The 25,114-nt window shown below is 41.3% G+C and overlaps 2 protein-coding genes across 12 annotated transcripts in view; both read right to left on the reverse strand.

Moving 5' to 3' along the window:
• FAM120C (family with sequence similarity 120 member C) overlaps positions 1 to 5,428 on the reverse strand; it is a 109,174-nt gene extending 103,746 nt beyond the window's left edge. For 3 of the 4 annotated variants that reach the window (XM_016943768.4, XM_016943772.4, XM_016943770.4), the window contains exon 1: positions 4,348 to 5,151. In XM_016943768.4, the coding sequence (XP_016799257.2) occupies positions 4,348 to 5,046 (699 nt within the window). In that variant the 5' untranslated portion in view covers positions 5,047 to 5,151. Of the gene's footprint in view, positions 1 to 4,347 lie in introns of all 4 variants that reach the window. The other variant, XM_016943771.4, reaches the window with a different exon arrangement.
• Positions 5,429 to 16,608: 11,180 nt separating this feature from the next.
• WNK3 (WNK lysine deficient protein kinase 3) overlaps positions 16,609 to 25,114 on the reverse strand; it is a 162,610-nt gene continuing 154,104 nt past the window's right edge. For 5 of the 8 annotated variants that reach the window (XM_024353380.3, XM_024353381.3, XM_024353378.3 and 2 more), the window contains exons 23-24: positions 23,863 to 24,065; positions 18,280 to 20,520 (exon numbers count right to left, since the gene is read on the reverse strand). In XM_024353380.3, coding sequence (XP_024209148.1) covers positions 20,191 to 20,520; positions 23,863 to 24,065 — 533 coding nt within the window. In that variant the 3' untranslated portion in view covers positions 18,280 to 20,190. Of the gene's footprint in view, positions 20,521 to 23,862; positions 24,066 to 25,114 lie in introns of all 8 variants that reach the window. The other 3 variants (XM_054676971.2, XM_024353382.3, XM_024353376.3) reach the window with 1 other exon arrangement.

A 25,114-nucleotide genomic window follows, 5' to 3' on the forward strand; every position in this document is an offset into this window, starting at 1 on the left:
CAAAGATTATTTGTGCATGCTGTAAGTGAAAGAAACCAGAGAGGCAGAGACTGAAACTGTAGAAAGGACAGGGATTACTACTTTTGAATTCCTATAACATCACTGTATGACTCACTTACTTGGCACTTAGCTTACACATTTGCCTTGTATTGGCAGTATTGTACATTTAGCAATGCTGGCACAAACTAAGTGCTCAAAAAATCTACTTATGATTGTTTGTCTTCTATGCATATTGTCTAGCCAATAACAGTGTACGATCATACACAAGAATGTATAAAATGAAGGAAACAGGATGGTGGGATTGTGTAAACTTTGAGCAATATAAACCTAGAACAATAATTTTTATCCACCACTTACTAGTACTTAGAACAAAGAAAAATTATTTTACCTCTTGGTTACTTCAGTTACTCAACTGTAAAATGGGGAGAATACCATGCACCTTGCAAGCTCTTGAGGATTAAATGAGATATTTTAAAAGCTTTTAATATACAACTTGTTGCCTAAGAAGTAATTATTATTTTATTTTCCAACGACTAGAGCATCTAGAAAAGTCAATGACTTTTCAGAATGTCTATGACTAATGGTAAGTAAACAATCAGGAGGCATAGCAGCCATTGCTTTATCGTATTCTAGAGAACCAAAGCACAAAATGGTATCTGTTCTCAAAGTCTGGTTATTCATATGCCACCAACATGATTTCTGCCATATCCACGTACTGCAACTTAATAGCTTTCTTTAAATCAACTCATTTTATGTAATCATAATCATTCTAAAAAAGTATAGCTGTGAAATGGTGAGTCTGATGTGCTGATCATTTTTTTCTAATTACACAGTAACCATTAAAACAAAGCATTCATTCCCTTAATCACCCTAAATTATCTCCTGAATCACAATCTAAAACTGCTTTAGGTTGCTTTATCTCTGAGACCCTTAGGAAGCAATCAGGCAAGCAATTTGTGGGTTTACTTAATTTTCCTTCTACTGATTATCATTTACAAAGCTTTGCAGAGCATATAAATGAAACCAACCAAATCAAAAAATTCATCCCAGCAATACATACTGGATCTTTTCATGGGAAGTCCGAAGTTGTCTAAAGCTAAACAGACAACCCAGCAATTTATCTATTATTTAATCCTTCCACCTCTACTTTCTGTATCACAAATGAAAATGAGACTGGGAATAAAGGCCCATCTTGTGGTCTAGCCTGAAGAACAAAACCAAAGAGGGGAGAGATACAGTAGTGGGTTTTGTTCTGAGGCACTGACATTCAGTCAAAAGAAACAGTAGGCATGCAGATCATCCAAGTGAAAAATTCCCACCTTCAAGACGGTAGAACACTCCTCTGAAAAGGGAAGCCACAATCGGTTATTAATCAATACCTTTCAAGTCTGTGCTACAATCCAGGGAGTTCTTTATCACTCCAGTAACAACAAAAAAGTCACTGACCAGAACCGAGAGAGAACTTCACTCATTAGTAACATCGACAGACACTTTAGATATGCAATTTTGGAGCTGGTCTTAAATCCATTATATTAAGAGCCACACTACACTCTTAAAAAGTCACTTCTACAATCCATTCTCTTAGGATCATTGACCTATTCACTATGGAAAAAAACAATGTACCCTGCACCCAAAGTACACAGGACATTATGGAGAATACAAAAAGATCAGAGTTTGTTTATAATCTAGCACAGGGAATAAGATTTATACATTCCCCAAGAGTGCTTCTAAGGACTAAAGAGGACTGCTGGGAATTTTTCCCCAACATTTTATTATGAAAAACTTCAAACACATGGCAAAGTTGAGATAATTTTACGTGAACATCTGAATACCCGTGACTGAGATTCTACTATTTTTACTATACCTGATTTATCACATATCCATCTATTCAATCCATCTTTTTTTATTAACTGCTGGGATTTTAAAAATGAGACTGTGTAGTGAAGTATGACAAAAATATACCAAGGGCTGCTTCTCTAAAGATTTTGACTGATGGGGTATATAAACAAAAAAAACTTTGGACACCACAAACCCATACTCAAGTGTTCAACCCTCCTGCCAACCTCCAATCAAAATCTATTCAGAGCTCATAACTGGCTATTCGGGTCTCCACACCCTTGTCCGCTATCTGAACTATCTACAGCCCTCTTCATGGCTTAGCACCATCGGTGAAGCCTTCCCCAACTTTCACTCCCTTACTCAAAATTAACCATGCCCCCTATAGGGGCCACATTTTTCATCATTTGCAATTAGCCCACAGTATCTGCAATTTATTATCTCTTTCACTAAACCTTGTCCTCCTTGAGGACGGGATCCCCTTATTTACCTCTCAGTCCTCAGCAAGCAGCTAGTACTTAGCCTACAGCAAGCACTCTAATAAAAAAGTAAGTGAATGACCTGAACACGTCTTTACCCAGGAGCCAAGGAAGAGTTTAGCTGAGTGGGGAAATGATCTAATCACAGTGGTACTTTAGAAAGATTCATTTTAGAGCAGCACTGTTGTTTAGAGTATGAGCTTTGGAGGAAGACCACATAGGCACAAATCTCAGCCCTGCCACTTATCTCTGGGTGACTTTGGGCAAGTTTCTAAGCCCGTGCCTCAGTTTCCTCATTTGGAAAACAGGGATAATACTGCTTCATAGGTTATTGCGAGGATGATGAGGTAATTTTTTTTAAAAGAAGTGCATAGATCGACACCTAAAACATAGTAAATATTCCATCAATGTGGTCACTATTGCCAGCAACCAGGTTAATAACAACGAGGTTAAAAAGTCCTTAAAAGCCTGGGTGGTAGCAGTGAAAACAAAGTGGAAAGAATGGCCATGAATAAAGAATCTACCTTAAAATGTTCAGTCAGAAGAGCAAGCAAATGTGTGCTTTTTTTTTTTTTAACCTTGTATGAGATAGCTCACGTTTGGATTAGTTTAAATTAAAACAACTATAATCTAGGCACTCTAGGCACAGATTTGATGCTGAGAACGAGTCTAGCATGACTGGACTCTAGCCACAAGCTCTATAACCACAGCAAGCTTCTCTGTTTAGGTCTTTTAGTCTCTGAGCTAAAATTTCTTTCCTCCTCATTACTCCAGCCGACACCACTTCTTAAGTGATTCCCACAATCCCCTGTTCTGTCTAACTGTAAGGACAACCCCCAAGAACCTTGGTTGGGGAAATAGGTTTGCGGTTTAGTTCTACCCAACCCTGTACTACTTTTCTTTTTCTTCTTCCTGCCCACCTCCTTTACTTCCCAAGCCTTGCTATTCTCTACACGTAGGAACTTGAAACCTAAGAGTATGGGAAAGCAACAGAGCAGCAGCAGTGGTGCCAAGAACTGGGGATGCTGCCAAGCTGTTCCCCAGGCCCCATATGCAGTGACCCAACTACATGCACATTGGACTTAACTGCCTATGGGGCCTTGCATACTTAATATTCCTTTTTGCTTCTGCTCATTTTCTTCCTCCCACTTAAAGCAGCCTCCTCCCAAGCTTGTGACTCATTCAAATCCAATCCATCTTTGAAGACCCAGGTGAGGTCCGACTTCTTCAGGGAAGCCTCCCCTGACCACTTTAGTCCAAAGATATCCCACCACCCCCACATACAGAAAACAGGAACTGTACTTACTGTCTGGACCATAAGGCATAATCACATACACATTGCTATAATTAAATGTTTCATGTGTATACATTTAACTTTCCAAGGGCATGAGCAGTGTCTCACATGTCTTTAAAACCCTTACACTCAGTGCGTTAATACTTGAACAGTGACTGAATCAGTGGGTTTTTATGTGTTTAGGCTAAGGCAGGAGGAAGAAGATGCATGTTGAAATGAAAAAGGCTGAATGGACAGATGGGTAAAAAAGCAGCAGTGGGTGAAGACGGAAAAACAATGTAGAAGAAAGGTGTTCAGTTCACACCTGCTTAAGTGATTTACTGCGAGGTTGGAAAGAGATACAGGAGAGAGATGTCAACTGGCAAAAGCAGGGTTGAGGCATTTCAGTTTGAGGCAGAAGACAGCAGGAGAAAGATGAGGCTACAAAAGAAATTCTGACTAGATTCTGCTGAAACCTAGTGGTAGGCCAACTGGATAAGGGAAGCTAAAGTGAGCTACTGGGATGACATGAGTAGAGATATGGCCATGTAGGTGAGTGAATCCGTAGGGGGTGGTATGAAGTGGGAGGTAAATGGATAAAATGGTAGAGGGTAGTTAGGCAGGTAGGTTAGCTGTTGGGCGGGTAGGTGGGTGGGTAGATGGGAGGTAGGGTAGTGGGTAAGTGGGTAGGTGGTTAGGTATTTAGTTGGGAGGGAATAGGTGTGGGGCTTATTATTTAAGATCCGGCCCCTCCCTCACCTTGACCCGGAAGCGGATGAGTGCTAGCCTCACGCAGTGGCTCAGGCAGGCCGGTGGCAGGAACCAGGCCCGCGGTGGAGGGGTGCCCTTGTTGCCCACGTGTCCCACGATCAGTTGCGCTGTCTGCCGCTCGGCCTGGCACCGACGGCCCCACTCGGCCAGCCGGTCCTTGCCCAGGCCCCCCGGGAACATGACCACGAGCTCCAGGCCGTCGCCGCCAGGATAGGCACAAGCCTGGCACAGCGCTGACAAGTAGCCCAGCATGGCGTTCCATTGGCCGCCACACACCCAATCCGTCTGGTAGCCGCCATAGAGCCGCGGCAGCGCCGAGCCGGCGTCCACCAGCACCCGGGCCCCGGGCAGCGGAGGGGGCGGCGGCGGCGGCAGCGGAGGGTGCAGCCCGGGCTGCGCCTGGCCATGATGGTGGAAGTGGTGAGCGGGGTGATGGTGCCGAGTCGGCCCCGCGCCCCCGGAGTAGGCACCCAAGGCAGCGGGCGGAAGCGGCGGTTGCAGAGGCACGGAGCCCCTGGCGGCGCGTGGAGCCCCGGGCGCTAGGGCTGCAGTCGGCGGCAGCTGGCGGTGCAAGTGCTGCTGCTGCTGCTGGCGCGAGACCGTGCGCGCGAGTTTTAGGAGGTCCACGGGCACCACGGCCCCGGGACAGCGCTTCTCCAGGAACTCTTGGAAGCCCTGGACACCCATGCTTCGTCGGTGGGCAGACGCAATAGCGGCTGCGCAAGCAGGATAGGCGACGATCTGGGCGCGAAGCTGGGGGCGGGCGCGTGCGCACTCCGCGGGGGGCGAGGGGGGGGGCGGGAAAAGGATTCCAGAGGGGAGGGGTGAGGAAGCGAGGGAATGAGGGCGGGGAGGGGAGGAGACCACAAATTGGATTTGGGTAGAGAGAAGGGGAGGGGCAGACCGGACCCGGGAGAGGCTGGGAGGATAAAAGCGAGGATGGGCTCTAGTCACTTCTCTTTTTTCTCCTTTCCGGCCGCTCTTCTTCCCGCTTTAGAAGGGGTGAAGCCTCTTTCTTCCACCTCCGGGAGCCATGTTGCCTCGTCTTCTCGGTGGTACACGCTTTCTAGCTGGAGGAAGGGGAGCGAGGAGGGGCGGGGCGGGGAGAGGGGCATCTTGGTAGTTGTAGTCTTCTCTATGGCCTTAGGATATAGTCGAGGAACCAGACTACCACCCTTCTCAGCCCTTGTGCTCACAGGGTCACAGGAAGCGGGGCGTGATGATGAGTGTTTAGGAGTTGCACTCCAACTCCTTGCATCTCACTGAGTTGCTTAGGTTATTTACTGCTTTTTCCTGGAAAAAGAGTTTTGGGGGATGGATTGATGCATCATGGGAATGGAAGTTAGAGTGGATTGACTGAATTCAGCTGAAGTGAGCTAAAACTCCCCAGGAGGGAGGATTTTCCCCTTAGTGGAAAGATAATATTTAAAGAGCTGTTGGTCCCAATTAAGAAAGACGTAACTGGTCGGGCGCGGTGGCTCACGCCTGTAATCCCTCCGAGGCGGGCAGATCACGAGGTTAGGAGATCGAGACCATCCTGGCCAACATGGTGAAACCCCGTCTCTACTAAAAATACAAAAATTAGCCGGGCGTGGTGGCACGTGCCTGTAATCCCAGCTACTGGGGAAGCTGAGGCAGGAGAATCGCTTGAACCTGGGAGGCGGAGGTTGCAGTGAGCCAAAATCATGTCACCGTACTCCAGCCTGGTGACAGAGCCAGACTCCGTCTCAAAAAAGAAATAAATAAATAAAAAGAAACTTACATTATTTACTTGCCTAAGGTAATGCAGAGACAAAGTTAAATCGAATATCCTTGCCCTCAGCATCTCTTTGGGCAGGGAGATAATTACCAACACAAATTACATTACAAATTGTACCTTTTTGGTACTCCCAGATCCACTATGTCCTATGGTTAGGGCCTTTGGTTTCCAAACTTCATTGTGTTTTAGTCTGTCGGGAACTTTTCTAAATAGCTGCAAGGGCTCTAATTTCAGATATATGGAGTCATAATCTTTTGAAAAATGTATTTTCAACATACTGAGATGAAACAGATGCAGTGCCTGTCTTCTTTCTGGCTTTTAGGGCCGGCCCACTCTTTCAGCAGGAATAAAGCAGAAAACAAGATCTGAAATGAGTAGTAGCCAGATCTGGCTTGGAACTTACTGGAAGATGGGAGATAATGGCAGGCAGAGTTAGAATGCAGAAGTGCAGAACCCAAGAGTGATCGGGATGAATGAGATAGGGGAATACTCTATTAGGATGCAAAAGCAAAAAAGCTTCAAGCTACATAAAGGAAATTATAAAATAGTGGAGATGGAACAAGCCAGATTGTCAAAGAATAAGTAGATGGCAAGGCAGTGTACATAGTTAACTCTTGAAAGCAAGCAGTGAAAGGAGAGAGCAGTGGCTTGAAGGGATGAAGGATGGAAGGAATGGAGGTTTTTTAGTATAATGGACACCTGTGGGACGGTCTGCCCAGCCCCTCTTTTCCGGGAATTGACCCTCCACCTTCCCCCATTTATAGGGTTATGGCAAAAACTGTCGTGTTCCTATAACCATAGCTTATTGGGTCAGAGGTGGGCAGCTAATCCAACCTGGGGCAATCAAAATCTCATTTTCTGGAAATTTGCAATTGGACAAGAGATACCAGCTTTTCTCTAAGTGTAAAGCTTGGAAGCTGTCAACCAATTTTCCCACCAGAGGGACAGAAGTGAAAGATGCTGGTCTGCAGAAAGAGAGAAAAAATGCAGACTTTCAGAGAAGAACAAAGGTGAGAAATAGAGTCTTCATTGTGTTCAATTCCCAGCTTCCAGATAATGCAGTGGTGTGATTACAGCTCGCTGCAGCCTCGACTTCAGCCTCAGCCTCCTGAGTAGCTTGGGACTACAGACACATGCCACCACGCCTGAATAATTTTATTTTTTGTAGAGACCCTAAAACGTAGAACAGATAGAGATCAGAGACCTCTGCATCAGTTGATGGGAAGGAAGTTGGCATTCTGTGTTATTTGGCAGTGAAGCATTTGCTTATTGCTCTTGGGACTCAAAACAGCAGCCCCTTTTGCTTATATCAAGAGATCTGCATTTGCTGAGGGTCAGATATTCATTGGCCTTGCTGAATTACAGCAGAATCTCAATTTTGTCTCAAAGGTTTCACCAGTTAGGAAACTGGCATCAAGGCAATTGGAACGAAGTTATCTATATCTGCCTCCTAAGTAGTACTCCTTGTTCTCCAGCACTCCTAAATGTGATGAATAGAAGCCACAACAGGATGATCCAGGCTGTTCCCTTTAGCAGATCTGAAGCTTCAAAGAGCCTAACTTGACAAGATTCTTGGCACTTGTTTTTAGCATTCTGAGTCCCCTCAAATGAAACCAACAGGCAGTCAAATAAGGTTTTAAAGAATCTGTATCACTAGAAGATCAAATCTGTGAATAGGGACCATAATTGATCAGCCAGAGCAGTGATTCTCTCTTTTTTTTTTTTTTTTTTTTGAGATGGAGTCTCACTCTATCGTCCAGGCTGGAGTACAGTGGCGCGATCTCGGCTCACTGCAACCTACACCTCCCAGGTTCAAGCAATCAGGTGATTCTTCTGCCTCAGCCTCCCAAGTAGCTGGGACTACAGGCATGCGCCACCACGCCTGGCTAATTTTTGTATTTTTAGTAGAGACAGGGTTTCACCATGTTGGCCAGGGTGGTCTCAAACTCCTGGCCTCAGGTAATCTGCCCACCTTGGCCTCCCAAAGTGCTGGGATTACAGGCATGAGCCACCGTGCCTGACCAGAGCAGTGATTCTCAAAAGTTTGTCTCTGGAGCAAGCACATCAGCATCACCTGCAAACTATTAGAAATGTACATTTTCAGGCTTCACCTCAGACCTCCAGGATCAGAAACTCTGAGTGTGGGGCCAGAAATCTGTGGTTTAAGTAACATTAGTTAAAGCAGTGAAGACAGATTTTATTCAGTAACTACTGACAGAAGAGGAAAGAGTTGAGCTTCATTCTGATTTGCACAGAGGTGACTGGGCATTTTAGAGGGAAAATGAGGGAGTAGGGAAGGAAAGCAAGCAGGGACTCAGTAGAGTCATGGAAGTGAAAAATTACAGAGGGTTTCTCAGTATAAATGTCATTAGGCCAGCTGTGTCTGCTACCTGGCAATTACTGAAGTTAGATTTTTATCCTCCCAGAGACTGGGAGACAGAGGCCCTACCCTACATTTCAAAGGACTGGCTTCTAGGCCCTTGAGAAACAAACACTCTGTAGTTTGTAGGAAATACATAAACATCTCAAAGGAACAGAGGAAGGATTTACAATACTAAGCCCTTTTTTACTAAATGCCCTAAGAAAGGGAAGCAGGCCAGGCTTGGTGGCTCCCGCCTGTAATCCCAGCACTTTGGGAGGCCCAGGCAGGTGGATCACCTGAGGTCAGGAGTTCGAGACCAGCCAGGCCAACATGGTGAAACCCCATGTCTATTAAAAATACAAAAAAATTAGCCAGGCATGGTGGCGCACACTTGTAATCCCAGCTACTGGGAAGGCTGAGGCAGGAGAATTGCTTGAACCCAGGAGGTGGAGGTTGCAGTGAGCCAGGATTGCGCCACTGTACTCCAGCCTGGGCGACAGAGAGAGACTCCATCTCAAAAAATAAAAATAAAAATAAAAAAATAAATAAATAAATAAATAAAATAAAGAGAAGCTGAGGCCTATCCTTAGGTGTGGACTAGAACAAACTGAAAGTTTTTCCTGACAGGGAATTCAAAAGTGAGCTGGGGCTGGGTGCAGTGGCTCATGCCTGTTAATCCCAGCACTTTGGGAGGCTGAGGCGGGCGGATCACTTGACGTCAGAGTTTGAGATCAGCCTGGCCATCATGGCAAAACCCCGTCTCTACTCAAAATACAAAAATTAGCCAGGCATGGTGGCGCACACCTGTAATCCCAGCTACTCGGGAGGCTGAGGCACGAGAATCACTTGAGCCTGCGAGGCGGAGGTTGCAGTGAGCTGAGATTGCGCCACTGCACTCCAGCCTGCTCAATAGAGTGAGACTCCATCTCAAAAAAACAAAACAAAACAAAAAGTGAGCTGGGTCTTCTCAGGGATTCAATCTTAAGACTGCCAGAAACCATGCTAATGTTTGGTGAAGTCTCTTAGTGCAGGGGTTTGAATGGAGTGTACCTGCCGAGTTTTTGCAGGTCTTACTAGCCCTTCAGGTGATTCTAGCCGCACTCTTGAGTTTGAGAATCACTGCTTTTCTAGAACATACTCTTAGGCCCATGTCCAGACTGGTTAAGCAAGGAGGTACATCAGTAAATTGATTGCCATTTTTTATATGCCTGTAATTTCTTTCTTTTATTCTGATCCAGGTGGAAATGGACCTGGTGGCTGATAATGGTGTGACCCCTCCTTTCCTAAATAGGCTTTTTTTTTTTAGATGAAGTCTCGCTCTGTCGCCAGGCTGGAGTGCAGTGGCGCAATCTCGGCTCACTGCAACCTCCACCTCCTGGGTCCAAGTGATTCTCCTGCCTCAGCTCCCCTAGTAGCTGGGACTACAGGTGTGTGGCACCACACTCAGCTAATTTTTGTATTTTTAGGTGAGATGGAGTTTCACCATGTTGGCCAGGATGGTCTCGATCTCCTGACCTCGTGATCCGCCCGCCTTGGCCTCCCAAAGTGCTGGGATTACAGGCGTGAGCCACCGTGCCCGGCCTAATGGGCTTTTTTTTGAGACAGAGTCTCACTCTGTCACCCAAGCTGGAGTGCAGTGGTGGGATCTCAGCTCACTGCAACCTCCGCCTCCCAGGCTCAAGCGATTCTCCTGCCTCAGCCTCCCCAGTAGCTGGGATTACAGGTACATGCCACCACGCCCAGCTAATTTTTGTAGTTTTAGTAGAGATGGTGTTTCACCATGTTGGCCAAGCTGGTCTCTAACTGCTGACCTCAAGTGATCTGCCCACCTTGGCCTCCCAAAGTGCTGGGATTATAGGCGTGAGCTACCGTGCTGGCTCCTAAAAGGGCATTTTGATTGTGGTTATCTAATTATTTCTCTACTCTTGCATATTAGATCTATTGGTGGCAATTAAGTTTATCAGAGGTTGTGAGATCAAGAGCAGCCATATTTACATTGTCACTGAACTAGAGGAGGAAAGATTATGTCCTTGCCATACCATTGCTTCTGAATGCAGTAGTTGCATATGACCAGCAGTTGTCCATGGCTAATGTTAGGTGCTGGCATTTTGGGAATTGTAGGTATGGGGAAAACAGCATGTTTATGGGACAGCCAAGAGGAGGTTGATAGATAAATATCTATTAGACTGTCTCTGCAGCACCCCTTTTCTACCATCTTATCTACCTTATCCTCATGGTTGCAGCAGGAGCCATCCTTTAGGGACATTCCCAGAGAATTTGATTGAGCTGGAGAAGAAGACATGAAAAATCCTGGCTGTATTCAGACACCTGGTTCATTTGCTCCTAAGGCCCATCTGTATTATCCCTGGGTTCTTTGAGGCACCCCTATCTTTATAAATTCCTATTTTTGCTTAAACTTGTTCAAATTGTGTTTACACTACTTAAACACAAGATTCCTAACATAAATAGTACAGGAGAAACTATACAGGATGGAAGTCATAGAATAGCATTTCAGAATGTGTGCTTTGGAGCCAAGAACTGGTTTCCAATACCAGTTCAACTTTTTATTAGCTGTATAGTTTTAACAAGTTGCTTAGCCTCTTGTACCCTTCCTGTATCTGTGAAATGGGGGCCTATTAATTTATTCAACAGATTTATTTAATACCTACTACATGCCAGGAATAAAGCTGGGCACTGGAAGAAAGCAGTTTTAAAGACAGTCAAGGAGCACAGAAAGGTGATAAGTAATGATACCTTAGAAGCTTGTGAAGATTAAATGACATTGTAGAGCACTAGCATAATAACTGGCACAATAAGCACCTAAGAAATGTTAACTCTTATGAAGGGTGGGGAGAAGCATAAAGAGGTTATATGGAGAGTTCACATCAAACTCAATCTTATGTCATCATTCCACTGAAGTAGGAACTAGCTGTTCAGTTTCTGAAAGAGGTCCACTTAGCTTTCTCTATTGCCCAAATCCTTGGGGCCTCTTTGAGAGGCTATGAGGTCATAGAGTTATAGGAAATAATTCATCAGAAGGTCTAATGAGGTTGCCATATTGCTTGTGTTACCTGAATCAGCAACTGGCTGACAGTAGGAAAGTCATTTGATTAGTAAACAATGACAGTGGTTCTCAACCCAAGTCACCTATCAGTGTCACCTGGGAAGCTTTTTAAGATGATGGTGATTCTAGAGATGGGGCCCAGACACTAAATTTAAAAATTTTATTTTTAATTGTAAAATACACATAAAATTTACCATCATAACCATTTTTAAGTATATGGTTCAGTAATATTAAGTATATTCATATTGTTGTACAACTAAAACATTTTTAAAAATAGTTCCCAAGGTGATTCTAATATACAGTCAGGGTTGAGAACCACTGAGCTGGAATGGAGAACGTTTATAAATACTGGTTAAATTCCTAAGCCTACTTCCTCATTTGTAACATGCATGTGAACTAGTCCTTTCCAATTCCAGAATTTTATGATAGTCTTTTCTCCACCTAGCCCAAGGTCTTGCTCCTATCTAGACCATCATTTATGCTATACTTCACTCCTGTCTTGAGCTCCTATTATAATGTCCATCTTCTCCCCACTCCCCAACTATTCACCTCTTTCTAAACCCTAGTCACAGATGTAATTCTGTTATGTCATTCTGTGTGTGTGTATGATGGAGTCTCACTCTGTCGCCAGGCTGGAGTGCAGTGATGCGATCTTGGCTCACTGCAACCTCCACCTCCTGGGTTCAAGCGATTCTCCTGCCTCAGCCTCCTGAGTAGCTGGGACTGCAGGTGTGTGCCACCATGCCCAGCTAATTTTTGTATTTTTAGTAGAGACGGGGTTTCACCACGTTGGCCAGGATAGTCTCGATCTCTTGACCTTATGATCCACCCACCTCGGCCTCCCAAAGTGCTGGGATTACAGGCGTGAGCCACTGCGCCTGGCCTGTTATCTCATTCTTTTACTAAGTGGTGCTCATTAATGATGGCATATTTTAAAAGGGTCTATGTTGGTCTTATTCCCCAACTTAAACACTCTCACCTCTACACCTCACTTTATTACATCATCTTGCCCCTTTTGGGCCAACACCCAATTTTTTCCACCAACAGACCTTATGTTGACCCACGGATTGAGTTCAGTTTTTTTGTCACCTCTGTTTTGTCCTCATTTACAATAATGATCTGTAAGGTCCCTTGTGTAAGTTATTTGAGCAAACCTACTATGTATCAGGCACAGTGATAAGCCCTTTATATGCTTTTTCATTCAACCTCAAAACAACCTCACTGAGGGAATTATCCTTTTTACAGATAAGGAAATTGAGGCTAAAAAGTCAAGCAATTTTCCCAAGTCCGTAAGATAGAATACAACTCCAGGTCTGCTGGACTCCAAAAGGTATCTGTATTAACTATAATCAGAATCAGGGCCCATTTCCAAACCAGTTTAATTTCCCAAGTGCAAGTTTACTGTGAAAGTCACCAGTGATATCTAACAATAAGTGCAATTAGTAGAGACAGGGTTAGTTGCCTTAACACGTCTCATTTAATACTCATAACCACCTCATTTTACAAGTAAGGAAATATAGCTTCGAGAGGTCTGTGAATCAAAAAAAACCCATGCTTATTCCACATGTACCTTGTTGCCTCCCTTTAAGGATCACCTAAGATAGAATGACTCACAGTCATTGGGTCAGTAAATCAAGATAACATATATTTAAAAACACCTTTAAAACACTCATCTAATCTTGAATATTTCTGGTAGGCCTATTACTCTTCATCCAGGGTTGTTTGCATAAGCATATGCATGTCCTTCTCCCTAAGCTACCAGATGAGCAAGTGATCTGACCCAGTCTTGAGCTTCTCAAGTCAGTGCAGAGTGACGAATGAGAAGTGTGGGAGGGAGATATCCAAATACGTGTTTTTCTAAAGGTGGACGATACACACTATCAACATGAAAGGAAATACTTCTTAATAAGTTTGTGCATAGGGAACACTTTGAATCCTTGCTTGGGCCATAAAAACCTCCTTCTGAAACTGTGAAATAAGCACTGGATACAACTTCATGAAAGACATGTAAAAAGTGTTCATACAGGTTGGGTGCAGTGGCTCATGCCTGTAATCCCAGCACTTTGGAAGGCCGAGATGGGAGGATTGCTTGAGCCCAGGAGTTCAAGACCAGCCTGGGCAACATGGTGAAAACCCATCTCTATGAAAAATACAAAAATTAGCCAGGTGTGGTGGCAGGTGCCTGTGCTCCCAGCTACTCGGGGAGCTGAGGAGGGAGGATCAATTTGAACCCAGGAGGTTGAGGCTGCAGTGAGCCGTAATTGCACCACTGCACTCTAGCCTGGGTGACAGAATGAGACCTTGTCTGGAAAAAAAAAAAAAAAGTGGGGCAGGCAAGGTGGCTCACGCCTGTAATCCCAGTACTTTGGGAGGCCAAGGCGGGTGGATCACGAGGTCAGGAGTTTGAGACCAGCCTGGCCAATATGGTGACACCCCGTCTCCACTAAAAATACAAAAATTAGTCGGGCGTGGTGGCACACGCCTGTAGTCCTAGCTACTTGGGAGGCTGAGGCAGAAGAATCGCTTGAACCCGGGAGGTGGAGGATGCAGTGAGCCAAGATCGCACCACTGCATTCCAGCCTGGGCGACAGCGAGAGACTCCGTCTCAAAAAAAAAAAAAAAAAAAAAAAAAAAAGTGTGTACATACAAATCCTATTAGATAAAGGCCTACTCTAAATGTATCTGAATTATTATGCATGTAGTACATCTGAGAATCAGTGTGGCCTAGGGTTTTTCCCATGAGCTGTGCAGACAGACAGATCTGGGTTTGGATCCAGGCTTCACTACTGACTAGCTATGTGGCCCTAGTAAATTCTTTAATCTCTCTGATCCTCAAATTTGCATTGTAAGTGGAAATAGTAACAGACCCATCTTATAGGATTTTGTGTGAATTAAAAATATCGCAGGTAAAAGCCTAGCTAACACAGTATGTGTTCAGTAAATGAGAGCAACTGTTACAATTATGGCTCATGTACAAGCGTGAAAATGAAGTCCAACTCAATTTGTTGGAACTGTAAATCAAGAGGTAACACGCAGCTTGGTTAGTTTTTTTAGGCCAGCATAGTTTACAGGACTAAATGTTCTAAATCTGCTAAATTACATTTGGTAAATGAAGAACCAGTTTTAGCCAGATGATTGCAGTGACTATGGCAGCATTTTAATAAGATAACATACTCATTTAACACAGCCTTTATTTTCTGTTTCAAAACAGAATTTCCAGGAAACAAAACAAAATACTTACAATGGTTGGGTACAAATGAAATAAAAATCACAGTTTCAAAGAACCAAAATAAGACAGTTGCTGAAAGGCAGATCACTTGGTTTACCAAAAAAAAAAAAAAGGTTAATGTCAAAAAGGATTAAAATTAACTTTAACAACATTCTATATAATGCTACATTCCCCAGTTAAGAAAGGAGAGTTCACATATACAACTAAATGTTAAGTGTGGAGAAGAGGGTGAAATTCTGCATACTTCATAGTAAATTATGCTGAAAGTTTATTAATTGCATAAACTTCCTGAGTGGCTCCCATGCTGCACTAGGTCTACATGCTTAATATATCAAACAAATTATAGCTTTAGGTGATTGAGCATGACAGACCTTGAACAACTGCACTTTCCAGTTAGTCACTGTATCTGCTGAGGGTATGTTCTGGACCGCAAACGTCAATCTCAAATCTTAAGTTACAGTGGAAAAGAAATTCAACTTAAAAAAAAAACTAGAGGATGACAAGCACGCATTTAGGAGTTTATTTTATACTGGCACATTTTTTCTCAGAACCCAGTTTCTCTCTTCCCTTCTTGCTTGACTTTTAACCTTGTTTGAATTTTTTTTAATAAAAAGAAAACCTTCCAGAATAGGAGCTATTGGTTTGTACACTCGTCTAGCTATCTTAGTTGAAAATAACTTTAGTGTAACCTAGTTACTATCCCAGGCTCCTTCATATATTGGCTGTCAGGGTTCCTGACCAATGTTTGTGTTGATCTTTCACATACAAAGACTATTTCCAGGGTGACCTGAAGGCATTTGGTTCCATAAAAATTTCATACTAATTTCAATTCAAAGGATTTTATCAAGTTTGAGTGTTACTATCTTACGATCTGCATTTTTAAAATTTCAATCTTAGAAATTACACCTATCAAATCAAAGGCCTTTTCTACACACCACCCCCCTTTTCTGATTCCTCTTCTAAACAAAGGGAGGGGGGGAACAAGTCCTTGATAAACTACAGATTCAAAAAACAATCTTCCAGAAAATGGCCTGCATACCACCTCAGATAGTTCAAGTTTTTCTGACCCAAACAGAAGATAAAATAACTGAATCCCAAAATGATGGCAAATATACCTCAGGAATGTACTTATGCATAATGACTGAAATACAATATTTACCAATATTAAATATGCTGTAGTGTTACACAGTAAACATGTGAAACAAGGAACATCTGGTTACAAACATTTGCTGAGTTTTCAAGGAAAAAAAAGGAATGCATCATTTTCATCACTCAGAAAAGACAGCAAAGAAGAAAGTCAATGCTTCCATAAACTTCAGAGATTGGATAAAGTTATATAAAACCCTTACTATCAACTACATTTCAACTAAATGCATTTGGCCGTTTTAAGGTAACAAAATATCACTGCAAATACCTAGCACTGTGCTAATATATGTTGAATGATAGGCCATTGCTGAAGGATTTGTCAAATATTTCGCTGTGGTAGTTAAAGCAATTTCAACCCATTGCCCTTTAGGCACACAGACGAGAAATGCATCTCTAATAAAAAATGCAAAGTTATAGGCACTGGATTGTCTAATTCAGGTACTTTCTTACCATTTGTTTATTTTATAACTAACTCCTACACCTAAATCCTATATTGCCACCAATTTCAATTATTCTTCTGCTCTCCACCCCCAAATCCCCAAAGCATATTTCACAGAAGCACATGGCTCTCCACTTAAACACAGATGAGAGTGATGGTCCCTCTCATCTCAAACTGTTGGCTAGCACTGGGAAAAAGAGGCAGACCAGATTTATAATCTGAAAGAATACTGAGAATCAAGGCAAAAAAGCAAGTTTCACAGGCAGTGTTTACTTGTGCACCCAAAACAGCACTGAAAACGAGGTAGTTAAACAAAATTAATTGGACTAGAATTAAATCTGGGGTTCTAAAATGATATATCCCATCAAACTGTACATAACACTCCACACTCAATCCAAAAATCACAGCAGAAAAGTGCCTTTTAAACTTTCACAGATAATTTTGCTGTCAAACCATTAGAATTCATGCTTGATATAAAACTGGCAAGGAAGGGATGAAAAACAGAATGAATATTTGTTATATTACAGCAAATTACCTTAAATAGAGATTCAAGACTGCTACAAATATACATAGGGTTATTTTCATTAGATTTACACCAATACTGGTTTCATATTCTTATGATGTTACACCCAACTTCACAGACATAGCAGCAGGTACTTCATGATGAAATGCTCACATTACCACATATGGAGATACAGTACTATTCATCAGACTTGCACTTTGAGAAGTAAACATGGTGGCTGGACATACAGACTATCCTCTGAATAAACTTTACAAGCAGGATGGTTAAGTACAACCATTTTCTCCTCTACAAGAAGGAAAATGAAAAGGACAGGTTTGTGTGTTTTTTGGAAAGGAAGGCCCTTTTTATATAGTAGGCTCTTTGTTAAGAAGGGAATTTCTGAGCTTTACCTCAAGTTAATTATTTCTGGGGAGGAAAAGTACCTCAGACAAGGATGAAAATAGCACTATTATATGATTTAGCAAAATTATGAAATAATGCAAAAGCCCTGGATAGAAAACTAGCCAGTATTTACAGTCAAAGTGACTATAATCTGAACCAAACATGTAAGTCATGGGAAAAAATAATTTTAATAAAACCCCACAGTGATGAGAATAACATTGTTTTCTCCATTTCTGCACAAGCTCACTTTTTTCTGTATTTTTAAATGTACACATGTTATATATACATAATGTATACATAACATATATGATAACCCAGTTACTGCAGTCAGCATGGAGACAGCAGTACACTATTCACCATCTTCAAACTTTAGAAGACTACTTTTCTTTCCAGCAAAAACCTGAAAAGATTGTAAATATTACAAGGCACTGCAAGAGTCTGCAGGCAAACAAGAATGATGAATTATATGTGGAATAGAGGTGGTGGCCAAAGGCAGAACATAGGATGTAGAGCAGTCATTAATACATGTAATTGTACATGTCAGCCATGGAGCTTTTTTCATCCTGGGGTACACTGTTTAAAATGATTGTGACTAGAGAAGAAGGGGTCCTAAAATCTGCAGTATTTTCACTTTATAGGTTGTATGTCTCGGTGTAATTACACAAAGCCAACTTTTTATAATGAAACACAGGCAGTTTTAAAGAATTAGGGATTTTAGGAGCATTGTTTTTATACATATGGAAAACAGTGCAATGCAAGCATTTGCATTACACTAATGTCCTAAAATCACTTTAAACTGCAAACCAATACTGTACAAGAAATTTGAAGAATCTGTACTTAACATCTGGAAAGACTCATACAAAACAGATCATGTTCTATGAAAAGAAACAGTGGATCTTATCAACAGCAATTCTCAAAATGCTGCCCTAGATGCCTCAAATTATAGCGACAGAATCTTCTTGATAATGGATGTGATCCTCAGGTAAGCAACATAAAACACATTTTTTTTTTTTTTTTGGAAAAGAGGTACTTAATGTCACAAAGTAGACTGTGCAAAAAAAAAAAAAAAAAAAGTACACCCATTAAGTTTTCCTCATTACCTGGCAAGCCCATGGGGTATAATTTTTAGAAGAATACGGAGGAAAATCTGTTAACAGTAATGTTGGGTAGCAATTTGGAATGTTTACTAGTAGACAGAACTCCTAATTAGGTAAATGTGTATTAGAAATGACCTTAAAGTCTTCAGAGTGGAAGGTAAGTAATTTGAACATGAATACTTAGTTGGTAAATAACATTTTAAGAATTCTATTTAGGTTTCACAGACTGAGCATTAGGTAACCCTGTGACTAGCCTTTAACATTATTATAGTTAACCTTCTTAAAAACCAAAGGTGTACATTTTGACATTGCCTCCCCTCCTCCTAAAACTGGATAAAACCCAGTAAAGTGCAACTTGACAGTGATCTCTCTCAGATTCTAAAGAGGCTGCCAAACTCATTTAAGATCTAAAATCATCTAAGATACTATAGATACTAAAAAGAAATTCTAACAACTAAAAATTGTAATTAAAAAGAGCTAAGGACAACTTAAATAGTATCCTTCTAGGGTCTACTATCTCACTGCAGGACAGTGTATACCCCACATGTCTGAGAACCCTGTAAAGCCAGTGTTTCATATGTAAGTCTCGAAACCTACTGTGTCAAGTAAATTTCACTTCAGAAGAATGGATTGAGGTGTAGCTTTAATCCCCCTTGTTAGGAATACAAGGATTCCCCCCAAACGAGATTCATATCAGCTGCAATATATGCCTTGCAAAAGAATGCAAGACAAACCAATGCCTCTCAGATGCTCAAAACCAATGTAGTATGCATGTGAGAAACAAGGAGACAGCTGCTTTGAATTATTACTGAAATCGTAAAACAGCAGCAGTATCTGCAGAATCAAGGAACTGTTACAATTCTGTTTTTTCCCTTTCCCTCTGTCTCACCCAAAACAAGGCTTCATCCTACTGCTGTGATGACGGGAAATCACATTTAAAAAGGGCTCATGTTCTGTATTGGTTGACAAAATTATTGTAATTTTTTGGGGGGGCTAAGGAGGGCGGATCACAAGGTTAGGAGTTTGAGACCAGTCTGGCCAACATAGTGAAACCCCATCCTCTACTAAAAATACAAAAATTAGCCAGGCATGGTGGCTGGCGCCTGTAGTCCCAGCTACTCAGGAGGCTGAGGCAGGAGAATCGCTTGAACCCAGGAGGGGGAGGTTGCAGCAGTGAGCCAAGATCACACCACTGCACTCCAACCTGGGTGACAGAGAGAGACTCCATCTCAAAAAAAAAAAAAAAGTGATTCTAATTTTATACACCAAAACGTTTCCTGCAGCAAGTTACCCTGCCTTCTGTGAAAGGTAAACCTAAGACAAACATGTGAAGTGAAGATCCCATAAGACTCTGGCTGATGGAGGGTCTCAGTTCATCCACATTTGGGGAGAATCAATCTAAATAATTTTTAAACATTTTTAAAGAAAAGTATCCAGCTGCAGATAGCAGCAGTAAAAAAAAAAAAAAAAAAAAAAAAGGCGGGGGATGGGGAGCTTCTCAACAATTCATGGAAAGTGTCCTGGAAATGATAATGCTCAAGCTGAGCTTATTAAAGCATTCTGAACAGTATTTTTAAAAAATCAAGTATCAAAGAGGATAGAATTTGAAGTGAAAAAACATTTCTGTGTGCAGTGTTCTATGTGCAAACTGCACATTTCTACAGAATGATGAGCTGTATCAAATACCACACTGGAACAAAAAATATATAGTCTAAAGTAAACTCAAATGAGGGAAAATATGACAGAACCCAAGAGGAAGAAACTTTAATATCTTGGGTGTCCTGAAAATAATTCTGAAAAAACCTCCCTTTTTATCACCATCTACTCTGATTCATTTAGGACCAGGAGGGATTGTGGCAGGATTCTGCACTGATGAACTTGGAAATGCCTGCATATTCATCCCTGGCTGGAATGGTCCCCCAGATTGGGCGGGAATTACTACAGATTGTTGTGTTGTTCCTGAAATTCCTACCCACTGTACTGGATACCCCGCCCCCGCCACAGCATTATACTGACAAACGTGAGGCATTCCATATGATGATAATGGCCCAGGAAATGAAGGGAGTGAGAGTCCTTGTGGCAAGGAAGTTGGGACAGCTCCACGGATTTGGGACAGAGAAGAAATCCATGTTGATGTGTAGCCCATAGTAGACGGAGTATTCTAAGAAAAACAAAAATAAAAACAAAAGATCAGTTTATTTGGTATATACTTTTATCAGTCTACATTCCTTCCTATTCTTTTTTTTTCTATTGCTGCTGCACAAATGAATATTCCTTCCTAGTCTTTTTGGCATACTATTCCTATTGTTACTATTAGGGACTACCATTTTTGGAGCACCTTTCTGTGTGCTAACCATAATTATGTACCTTAATTAATGCCATCTTCATAACTGCCCTGCCTTACATTTTTATAGTTATTTCCATGCATACATACATAGAAAGATATTTGACATGATGTTTATCTAAAGTTAATGAAAATTCTTTCTGGGTGGTGGGATTTGAAGGTGATATTTTAAAATTTGTACTTTTCTGCACTGATTAAATTATATAATGAACATTATTAGTTTATAGATAACCTGATTTTTAAAAAAAGACAAATTGGAGAGGTTATACATTTTCTCCTGGATATTTCAAAGGCATCTCAGAAACAAATGCCTAGAAATCAAATGTGTGATCTTCCCCTACCAAAGCACACTGTCTGCTCACATTCCCCATCTCGGTGATTGGTACACTAGAATAGCATCCAGTTATGGGAGCCAGAAACCTAGCCTTAATACCTCCCCTTCACCATACATCCATTCCATCACCAAATCTTGTCCATTTAATCTCTTAAGCATTTTTTGGAATCTGTTCACTTCTGTTCAACTCAACTTCTCCCATTTTCCAGACCAGTTAAGAGTTACCATGACTAACTCTTAACTGGTCTGCCAACATCTACCCTTACCTCCAATAAATAATCCTTTTCTCTTGCTTGAGTCAGAGTCATTTTTTCAAAAAACAAGTCTGATCATGTCAACCCTAGGGCTTAAATGGCTATTTATCTTTCTTAAAATACAGACGGCTGGGCGCGGTGGCTCACGCCTGTAATCCCAGCACTTTGGGAGGCCAAGGCAGGTGGATCACCTGAGGTCAGGAGTTCAAGACCAGCCTGGCCAACATGGTGAAACCCTGTCTCTACTAAAAACTCAAAAATTAGCCAAGTATGGTCGCGAGCACCTGTAATCTCGGCTACTCAGGAGGCTGAGGCAGCAGAATTGTTGAACCTGGGAAGCATAGGCTGCAGTGAGCGGAGATCGCGCCATTGCACTCCAGCCTGGGCAACAAGAGTGAAACTCCGTCTCAAAAAAAATAAAAACAAACAAACTAACTAACAAAAAATACAGATGAAGTTCCTTATCATTACCACTTTTAAGACTCCATCTACCTTAGATCCATTGTGCACTAACTCCTCTTTGCTCTCTTCACTTCAGCCAAACTGGCCTACTTTCAATCCCTTCACGCTCCTTTCCTCATACAGGGCTTTTGCGTATGCGATCCTTTCCGCATGGAATCATTTCCTCTTTTCACCTAGTTAACACCTACTCATCCTTCAGATCTCTGCTTAATCATCACTTTCTCAGTGAAGCTTTCCTTGACTTTCCTTTACTAGGTCAAATTTCCCATATTATAGCCTATATCTTTCTTTTGTAGTTCTTATTACGGTTGCAATTTTATATTCGTATATGCAATTCTGTTATGTCTAACTAGCTGTCTTAGCAGAGCATAAATTCCATGAGGATAGGGATCATACTTGTTTTTACTCACCAAACCCATGTCTAACAGAGGGCTTGGTACATAACTGTTAAGCAAACAAGTATTTCTGAGTAAAGATACAGAGCAATACAATGTAAGAGCATTAGTGAGATGGGCTTGCCACACAAAAGATATAACCAACTGAACCTACAAATACAAAAATAGTTACTATATATAGGGTACCTACTATGTAACACCTATAAAGGTACAGCTTTATAGGTGTTATCTCATTTAATCCTCACAGCAATCCTGTAAGGCAGGTATTCTGTTTGAAAGACATGAAAACTGAGGCACAGATAGATCAAATGACTTTTCTAAAGTCGCACAACTAGTAAGTGACTGAGCTGACATTGGAACCCAAGTCTGTTAAATGACGTTCACTACTTTTATTCACACACCATTTTCTACTCACCCTTCCTCCAAACATCCTCCATTATACTCCAGTAAACAGCCCTCCAACTAGTCAACAAAAGCCTCCATTCACACAGTACTCAGAGGTTCTCTCACTGGCAGTACAAATGCATTTATGTCTTGAAATTTGCCTCTAAAGGCTTCCAATTTTTACAATGGTGATGCTATCTGTGTATAAATTGGTGCCACAAGTAAGATAAATACACAGAGCTCCCAAGGAGATATACTGCTCACTAGCTTGGGAAATTGAGGATTTTGAAAATTTTTATTCAATATTAACAATAAATGCATTATTTCTTTAACAAACTATATGACTATACATGTACACATATGACAATACATGTACACAAATGTAACACACAGAGATAAATCTCTTTCAATTAAGAGGGTTAAAATTATAAGCCCTGATTCCATTTTAATAGGTTTACTCATTTTGAAAAAAAAGTCACTTACTTTAAAAATACAAAAACACAGAAATGTACAAAGTAGAATAAGGCCCAAATTCCACCATCCAGCATATTTTTCATGGCTTTTCATATTTCTCTATGCATATCTAATGTATATAATTTTGCATAAATTATATTATACTATGTGTGCTGTTCTGTAAGCCTGACTTCTTCCTACTCCAGAATGCATTGTGGGCATCTTTCTTCACTTCATTGCATGTACACCTGACTAAGGCCACATGCAATAACTAGGCGTCTTTTCTTTAAAACACCTCTTATAATATTCTAGTTTAAATAACTTTAAAATTCTTTTTCATAATGAACAAATAACTTATCAGATCTAAGAATATTGACGTGAAACACAGGAAAACTTTTCCTTAAAACCCAAACTCTTCTTGAAACACTGGACTGAATTAACCTTCATTCCAGACGCTTTCTTCTTTGATACTTGCTGGATTTTTTTTAAAAAAATAGAACAGTCTAAAACAAGGGTCGGCAAACCACAGCCCACCACCTCTTTTTGTAAATAAGGTTTTAATGGAACAAAGCCATGCCCATTTGGTTACATATTCTCTATGGCTGCTTTTGCACTATAACAGAGTTAAGTAGTTGTAATAGTATAGCTTGAAAAGCCTAAAATATTAACTAACTGGCTCCTTCCCCCCAAAAGTTTACTGACTCATGGTCTAAAATATAATTTGCTCAAAGACATAATGAATCTAAAAAAGGATAAAAGTCTCTATGTTATCAAGTCATACTATTCTCTCACAGTGACTGTAACTATAGGCCTAAGCGCATCAATTTTTATGGTTTTAGTTCTTGTAAACAAAGTGAATTGGGTATAAACAACTTACTTCAGATACTTTATTCCAGTTTTCTGTCTCTAGTTTGTGTTGACTTTGTTTAAGTTGGTTTAAACTTGGCTTAATAAGAGAATTTCCTACTGCTTCCTTTGTCCAGTCATCCACCAGCTTGTGTAAGTCATCTGTGAACATCCCTTTTTTACTGGCTGGAGACTGTTGGCATGATGCTGCATTACTCTCCACACACAGTGGATCTATAAGACAAAAAAAAAACAACAACAGGGAAACCATGAAAACGAATTAAAACTGATAATCAGATAACTCTTTGGCCAACAAAGCAGTTAACAGAACCACACATGGGGTGCAATTAGGGTGAACACACACTCTAGTTTACCTGCGTCGTCCTGGTTTAAAGCTGTTGTCCTGGAGTAATTGCTAACAGTACTCCCTTTCACTCTCAAAAGTTTCCTCTTGGCTGGGCGCAGTGGCTCACGCCTGTAATCTCAACACTTTGGGAGGCTGAGGCGGGTGGATCACGAGGTCAGGAGTTCAAGACCAGCCTGGCCAACATGGTGAAACCCTGTCTCTACTAAAAATACAAAAATTAGCCAGGCATGGTGGTGGACGCCTGTAATCCCAGCTACTCGAGAGGCTGAGGCAGGAGAATAGCTTGAACCCGGGAGGCGGAGGTTGCAGTGAGCTGAGATCACGCCATTGCACTCCAGCCTGGGACAGAGCAAGACTCCGTCTCAAGAAAAAAAAAAAAAAAGTTTCCTCTTGTTTGGACAGCAAATTATATGGTTACCTTAGGTATAAATCAAGTGTAATAAATAGTACTCATAAAAATTAGTATAAACTCTAATCTTTTCACCAGCTCCCTCAGATAGATACTTTAAAGATTAAAAAAGAATCAAATAATGTTAAAAACAAAAAAAAAGGTCTAGTGCAAGCCACTTTTATAATGGGAAAACAAGGCCCAGAATAAGTAAATTGACATGCCCAAGTTCTTGCAACTAATTACCAGCAGAGACAGGCCTGGAACTCTAAAGCCTAGACAAAGACACTCTATCTTTTCAATGTACCATACTGACTTTCAAGAAGCTTCAGAAAACTAGAATCTCATTTTATTTTTTACCGATATTTCTGTTTACGATTTAAAAAGATGAATGTGTATCTAGAATAGCAGAAATGAAGACACAGATGGTTTGATGAGCCTCATGAGTTGTGGAGTATAAGATGTTCAAATAAATGAAAGAAATCAATTACAGAGAATTCCATAAGTATACTTTCCTAATCTGAACAT

Source organism: Pan troglodytes, chromosome X, assembly GCF_028858775.2.
Source record: "Pan troglodytes isolate AG18354 chromosome X, NHGRI_mPanTro3-v2.0_pri, whole genome shotgun sequence".
In the NCBI taxonomy this organism is placed as follows: Eukaryota; Metazoa; Chordata; class Mammalia; order Primates; family Hominidae; genus Pan; species Pan troglodytes.